The following is a 7,907-nucleotide window of genomic DNA, read 5'->3' as shown; positions in this document are numbered from 1 at the left end:
GTTTGTGTTTTTATTGCATAACTGATTTCAACATTTAAATAAATTTAACTATAATATATTATATTTTTTTATTTTTTTTTAATTGATAATTGTGATATAATAATAAGATATTTGAACCTGTAAATTGAATTAATGGTTGAGAGTAGATATAATATTGAAGTCCTTTGCCCTATGTGATAGGTCGCTGCATCAAATAATGGAATAATAATAATAAAAATGTTTTTGAAGTACAATGGTTCTGAACCCCTCCAACTGAATAGTCGTTAAGATAACATTAAGCTAATACACTGTTAGTTTTAAGCTTTTGGAGTAGTTTATATTTTGTTGTTTTTTGAATCGCTTTTGGCCCTTTGGGCTAGATTCTCGTTTATGAAATAAATTGAAATTGAAAATCACCCAACAGGAAAATTGGGAACGCATACAATTTGTAATTGTTCTTTATTAAATGTGCTTATTCAATTACTCAATCTGCCTGCTGGGAAAGTTTGAGGAAGCAAATCTTTCTTCAAGGAATAACTCGCTATTCCCAGCATTTTCATATGTGTTACACATATATATGGCAATGACTCAATTATAGGAAAGATGTGGAAGCGATAGAAATATAAATTTGATAGATTTTCATTCAAGCTTTTCAATTTTTATTTTGAGGATTCGAAAATATTTCATTTTCAAAATAAAAATAATTTGATGATAATTTGTTTGTTTGTTTACATTTTTCTGTCAAATGAGTTGACACTAGTAGAACTTACAACAACAAATTTCCATGTGGTTGTTGTATCGTTTTTTGTACAACAACACTTGCTGTTACCATCTATTATTATACCATGTTTTATAAATAACAATTATAAAATCCTTATTTAAAAAAATCTACGCCTATGGCTACTTGGAAAAAATATTATCTAAAAATCCAAACCTGGGGCTGGCTGCCTGGGAATAAAATATTATTTAAGTAATCTAAACCTTAGACTGTTTGGAAAAAATATTATTTTTGGAAAAATATTATTATTTTATTATTGGAATAAAATATTATTTAAAAATCTACGCCTAAAGCTGCTGGGAATAACATATTTAAAAAATCCACGCCTATGGCTACATGGAAACAATATTATTAAAAAAAGCAAAGCCTAAGGCTGTCTGGAAAAAAAATATTTTTTTTTAAATATTCTTAACAAGATTCTCTAGAGGATTACTATAACAATAACAAGATTCTTTATAGCATTACTCTTTAAAATAACAATTAAATCCTAAATCGAAATTTTTCTTCTTGTTTTGGATTTGTTACTGAGGGAATTAAGTTTCTAAAAGTCATTTCCTTATCTAAATTTCCCTCAGACCCCATGAAAAGGTAGGAAATTTTGAGAAAGCCGACACAACTACAGAGAGGAGTATTTTTTTATATTTTCTTCAAAGATAATCAAAATTTCATCCAGGAGGGTATCTGTAAAGTTGAACGATATGAAGTCGGTTGGGATATTTTAATATATTCAGATATTTTTCTTCTCTTTTTTTCCTACAAAATTTTATTCTAACCTAACTAATTGTCCAAAAAGCGACACAACTACAGAGGGGTATTTTTATATTTTCTTAAAGTTCATCAAAATTGCATGCTGAAGAAAATTTGTAAAGTTTATTGACTTAAAGTCGGATTAGATATAACTCGCATATTTCCTCAGTTATCAGTTATTTATATATTTTTCCACCATAACGTTTTTATTTTTTCTACAAAATTGTATTCCAACCTAACCTAATTTTCATTCTAAGAACAGCGCCATCTATTATGTATTTTATGAATCATCACCTGCGGTCTATTTTTCATTTTCTGTCAACATCGCCGAATGAATACCAACTACCAAATTCCAAGCTAATGTCAAAATTGACAATACGATTTTAAGGTCTTTTACTTCGTAACGTCGTTCGTTGAACATGGCACCAACTGTGAGTGTCCCCCTAAATTTATAGATTATTTCAATATTTAAGTGAAATTTGATAAAAAAGAATTAAAACAAATTGAATACGATTTATTTTTGTGTAATATTTAGTGGATTTTATTGAGAAATATCCATGGATGCCTTGGCAAACAATGGATTACAGTTCGTATTGTGGCTATGAATATGTGACTAATGTGTGTGTGTGTTTTCGTTTTTTCCATTCCAGGCTAAGACCAACAAGGGCGACAAATCCGCCGCTACTGCCAAGAAGGCCGAGCCCACAAAGGCTGCAGCTGCCCCCGCTAAGGGCAAAGTTGAAAAGCCAAAGGCTGAAGCCACCAAACCTGCCGCTGCTGCCAAAAATGTAGCCGCCAAGGAAGTCAAGGCTGCCGCCAAGGACGTTAAGGCCGCCCCCGTCAAGAAGGACGTTAAGGCTGCCGCTCCCGCCAAGAAGGACGCCAAGGCCGCTGCTCCCGCCAAGGAAGCACCCAAGAAGGATGTCAAGGCTGCCGCCAAGCCCGCTGCCGCTCCCGCCAAGAAGGTTGAGGCCGCCAAGACCGACAAGCCCGCCGAGGAGAAACCCCACAAGGCTGTTGTTGCCAAGCCTGCCGCTGCCAAACCCAAGAAGTCTGTGACAGCTGCTGCTGCCGCCGCCACCGGCAAGGTTGGCAAGAAGGCTGTATTGCGCGGCAAGGGCCTCAAGAAGAAGAAGGTCTCCTTGCGTTATGCCATTGACTGCACCAACATCGCTGAAGATAACATTTTGGATGTTGTAGACTTCGTAAGTAGATTGAAAGAATGAAACCACCAACCACAAAGGCTAAAGAGACCGATCGATCGATCCGACGACCAGTCAGTCAGTAAGCTTCGTTAGACCACTCAGCAAGCTTCGTTAGACATCATCCAACCATTATGATGATGATGATAGCTTTACAATGCCCATAATTTGTTGGCCTTTACGGCCCTATTACTTTGCTTTTGCCAACAACTTGACCTTGAAGGTAAGGTCTACCCTCTCCGGTTCTTAACGAACACTTACATTTCAATGTGTGTGTGTGTGTGTGTCACACACACACACTCGTGTTTCTCTATTTGAAGAGGGGCTCTGGATGTAGCACAACGGGGTAGCCCTTGATTGCCAGAACAGGGTCTGGCCAGGGGTGCAACCGGCTGTGAACTATGTCAAGTCGTGCTATGTGAACCGCCAAGTGGTGGGCCCTGGGTTGGGTACACTTGCACCCGCAAGTGCCTAAGCCAAGACACATAGTGCGCCCTGCCAAAACGTGTTTCCCAGTTGGGCGTTGCAGGAATCCCATCAAAATGCAAGCAAAGTCAGTTTTTCGTTCTTGTAATTTTTTTTGTTACACCCAAACGAGGTGCAATTTTTCCATCCTTCCCCCCACGATAAACAAAAGAAGTGATGCAAGGCAATACAGGTAACAATTTAGACTTGCTTTTTAGTTGTAACTTATTTTTATTTTTTAAATATATTTTAGAAATTCATCTCTGTCCCCCAAAAATATAGGCCACGACCTGATTTGTTTTCAGAGAGTGATTACCCTCGCTCTGAGGACAGTGTACTCAGTGGCAGATTAAACATCAAAACTCTTTCAATATTTGGTTTTTAAATTATTTACCCAGATTTAATAGCTTAACAATGGAAGAGATAATCGTCGTACTCCAAATAAAAAGGAGATTTTATTAACTCCCCGACAACAGAGATGGATTTCTAAAGTTATTGCCGGATGTGTTGTGTCAGACATTTGATATTTTTTTTTCTTTTTCATTTTTCTTTAGGAAAAATACATCAAGGCCCGCATGAAGGTCAACGACAAAGTCAACAACTTGGGCAACAATGTCACCTTCGAACGTGTCAAGATGAAGTTGTACGTCAACTCCGATGTCCACTTCTCCAAGGCCTACTTGAAGTATTTGACCAAGAAATACTTGAAGAAGAACAGTTTGCGTGATTGGATCCGTGTTGTCGCCAATGACAAGGACTCCTATGAACTCCGTTACTTCAGAATCAACTCCAACGATGATGAAGATGAAGACGCCGAGTAAGAAGTCAGTTATCTTTTTTTTACAAATAATGATAAAGTGTGAAGAGAACTTTTTGATAAAGTTTTATTAATAAAAAAAAACAACAACAACAAATGTTAACTTTTGTTTTTAAAAGTAAAATTTGCTACTTTATTTTATTTGGAAAATTCGGGATGGAAGAGGTTTGGGGTGGTTTATTTTAGGGAGAATTAAAGGGTGCCAAAGAAATGATGCCCACAAGTCTTGATTTGAATCGTACAGACTTAGGTTGGGTTGGTGGTTATGGATTGTTGGAACACATCAAGTTTAGGGCCCCCTTCGTGGATCGAGTCCTTGGGGCCCTGGTTACAATGGTATACTTGTCACCAGGGCCTTCAAAGTTCCGTTGGCACTCTGGTATTTTCATTTCATTTCATTTCATTTTCATTTCATTTATTTCATACAATGTAATATAAAAAAGCCAGCATGGCCAATAACTTATATTAACTTATATATAAAAAAAAATAAAAACCCAAACAAAGAATAAACTAAATAAATTAAAAATACATAACAGCAAAAAACAAAATTCTACATAATGAAATTTAATGCAAACCGCTAACATAACAGATTCCAAACAAGAACCCCAATCCACTGCACTCTACTTAACTGTTGCTAAGAAAAGTGGAGGGGAAAGGAAGCTTAAGGAACCATACATATAAATATACTATATATTCCTCTCGAGCCCAAGAGCAATATCAGAACCACAGACATTAAATTCCATACGTATAAATCTATAACATAAATGCTAACGAACTTAAATAAAAATGGCTCCCCAGCCAAAAATTAAAAAAAAAAGACAAAGTACAAAAACACTATTCATATTAGAAGGAGATTCGATCGTGTAGCCGGAGTTGCCACCTGCCCATAGGAGAAAGTCTTAAATACCTGGCCGAAGGCCGGCTATCCTCAAACAATGACCTCAACGCAACTTTGGCGGCCCATATCTCCGGAAATACCGATTTCCACAAGAAAAAAGTATACCTTATGGCTAATGAGGGTTTATACATTTTGACTCATCGAAATATTAGATTTAGACCCCATGTTTCTATGGTCCAAATCCGTTTCAGAAAATTTGGAGTCGATTTAGGTTAGTTTTGGGGATGTGCAGTCACTTATGTGGCTGCAGCACTCTGAGACCGTTAGATCCCCTGTGACCTTTCACGAGAAGAAAATAAATAAGGACAGATCTATAGTGGAGAAAAGATTGAGGAAATAAAGAGCGAAGAGAAACTTGCAGAGAGAAAGAGATCAGACAGAAGATATATTACGTGTCAAGGTTGCACTTTCCCAACCACTTTAGGTTTCTAATCGTGCTGTATATATAGGCATGGTTGTTGAGAAGAAGCTAAGACTCGGTAGAAAATGAGCACCCGCTAGTCTGTGCCGCCTGTAAGCTAGGGCTGGACAGTGACACAGAAGATGCTCAATTGTATCCACCACCTCCTCCTCCTCCTCAACGCAGAGTCTACAGTAATCAATTGCATCAAGATCCCATTTACTAGTAAAGGCTCTGATATTGCAGTGACCAGTATTGTTGATTCCTGTCATTGCTCTTTTTTCAGCTTTGCTCAGATTCAACAGCGAGTGCGTTCTTTTGGTAGACAGAGTCGACCAAAGTGGCTCTTGACACGTTGCACCTAGGTTCGTTGTGCCAAAGTTCATAGGCTCTTTCGTCGAAGAACGACTCAAAGTTCCGGTAAAGATGGCATATGGGTGGTTTGATTGAGTCATCAATTGTTAGATCTGTGGATTAAGATCCTCGTCAAGCTAGTTCGTCTGCTCTTTCATTACCCAAGATGTCACAATGTCCTGGTACCCAACACAACCGATAGCTGTATATAAGTTCTTCCAAAGCTGCTCTACACTTGAGGACGGCCTCAGATTTGATATAACAAGATTTGATGGCTTTTAGAGCCTGCGGCACACCTCAATGTGCTGAAACTTTGTGCCAATTACACAAACGTTGAGCATTTCTTGAAACATTTTATATGAAATCGAACCAAAGCGATTTGAATAAAACTTTACACAATTAATTTTAGCTTTTAGAAAAAAAATTGACGTTGGCTAACCCTTCCCCCAATACATTTAAAATCCGTTTTTTATATGCCATTTTATTCATTGTTGCATTAAAACATTTATTTATAAAAAATACTATATATAGACTATATATATATATATATATTTATAAAAAAAAGACTATAGGTTAGGTTAGGTTTGGGATGTACGGCTGTTGTAACAACCGTCCACTCGGAGACTATGTCCATTGTGATCATCCATTATGTATAGGTGTACCTATAAAGAGAGAGAAGAAAAGATAGTGGAAGAGTAGAGAGAGAGGTAGTCAGAATAGGAGGGAGCGGAAGCGGAAGAGACATTATTTTAGCCAAGTCAATTTTTTGACAAAGCCTAGAATTAGGTTAGGGTCTATTTTGAAGAAGACTCGATTATCAATTTCATAACATCCAAACTGTTTATGTCTTCTGCTGATCAGCGATGGACATTTGCAAAGGATGTGCTCAATTGTTTCCACTTCTTCTTCATCCTCACATAGACGACAGTAATCCTCTCCACTGGAGTCCCACTTAGAAGTGAGAGATCTAACTTTGCAGTGACCAGTAATGATCCCCACAACGATCTTAATCTCCCTCTTGTTGTGATCCAGCAGCGAAGACGTTCTTTTATGAGAGAATTCTGGCCAGATAGATTTAGAGATTCTGCATGCAGGTTCCCTTAGCCATCTGTTGCCGACTACCTCGCAATAGAACGCACGGATTCTGCCAATGAAATAGCTAATAGGGGGTTTCACAGATCTCTCAATCAGAAGACTGGACGACTGTGACCCCCCTCGAGCAAGCTCGTCGGCTATCTCATTCCCTTCAATATCGTTATGTCCTGGAACCCAGCATAACCCAACTATTTGACGTATATCATTCAGAGCGGTCTTACAATCATGAACTGCTTTCGAGTTTATAGTATGCGACTTCACCGCTTTCAGGGCCGCCTGACTATCTACGTAAATAGTCACCGGTCCTGTAAAGTCTGTATTAAGTGCTTTTACTATCTCGGCCGCTTTCGTGATTGCAAGAATCTCTGCTTGAAAAACGCTACAATCATTGTTGAGTTTATATGAGTTTCGTATACCTAATTCCCTGCAGTAGACGCCTGCGCCAGTGCCTTCTTCCATCTTGGACCCGTCTGTGAAGATTGACAGACCTGGCAGAGGTAGGGAGCCACTAGTCCAGGATTCCCTGTTAGGAAATTCGACTTTAATGTCATTAAAATCCCTGTGGGGGGGAATATAATCACTGATATGACTATCCCCCCTAAAAAGGTCATAACTTGGCGTTATGTTTAGAATGCTGGCATGACCATAGTTCCGCGATTTCAAGGCATCTGTTTCCCGGAGTCTCAGGGCACACCTAGCAGCCTGGAATTTGATCAGAATGTCCAATGGTTGGAGATTCAAGATTGCGTTCAAGGCTGCTTGTGGTGTGCTTCTTAATGCTCCAGTGATCAGAATTGAAGCCGATCGCTGTACTAAGCTCAGTCTTGTCAGCAGCTTCTTTTTATTCACCCCCTGCCACCAGACAAGACATCCATAGGTAAGTATGGGTAAGACAATCGTCGTATACAGCCAGTGTATAATTCCGGGTCTCAATCCCCAACTCTTGCCTATGGAGTTCTTGCATGAATAGAGTGCCATCAATCCCTTCTTAGAGCGTTCCTCGACATTCCTATTCCACAGTAACTTGCGGTCTAGGACAGTGCCAAGATATTTAGCTTCATCAGAGAGAGTTAATGTCACTCCACCAAGTGATGGCAGACGGAAACTAGGAACTTTGTATTTCCTAGTGAAGAGTACCAGTTCGGTTTTTGTGGGGTTTACACCAAGACCTT

The 7,907-nt window shown here is 38.6% G+C and overlaps 1 protein-coding gene across 1 annotated transcript; it reads left to right on the top strand.

Annotated features, from left to right (window-relative positions):
• The first annotated feature begins 1,835 nt into the window (after positions 1-1,835).
• Positions 1,836-4,010, top strand: LOC133321325 (large ribosomal subunit protein eL22). The gene is made up of 3 exons (XM_061530418.1): positions 1,836-1,935; positions 2,155-2,709; positions 3,726-4,010. The coding sequence occupies exons 1-3, from the start codon at positions 1,924-1,926 to the stop codon at positions 3,990-3,992; spliced, it is 834 nt and encodes a 277-aa protein (XP_061386402.1). The 5' UTR covers positions 1,836-1,923; the 3' UTR covers positions 3,993-4,010.
• Positions 4,011-7,907: the final 3,897 nt, after the last annotated feature.

Source organism: Musca vetustissima, unplaced genomic scaffold (assembly GCF_032173495.1).
Source record: "Musca vetustissima isolate MV318-11 ecotype Yass unplaced genomic scaffold, APGP_CSIRO_Mvet_v1 utg5916, whole genome shotgun sequence".
NCBI classification, from domain to species: Eukaryota; Metazoa; Arthropoda; class Insecta; order Diptera; family Muscidae; genus Musca; species Musca vetustissima.
Note: the sequence above shows the minus strand (reverse complement) of the source record. Positions and strands in the feature narration are given on the sequence as shown.

Bases quoted from the DNA above. Each gene is read 5' to 3' on its own strand.
- LOC133321325 (XM_061530418.1), top strand. The intron at 2,710-3,725 runs GTAAGTAGATTG...ATTTTTCTTTAG, and splicing joins TTTTGGATGTTGTAGACTTC to GAAAAATACATCAAGGCCCG.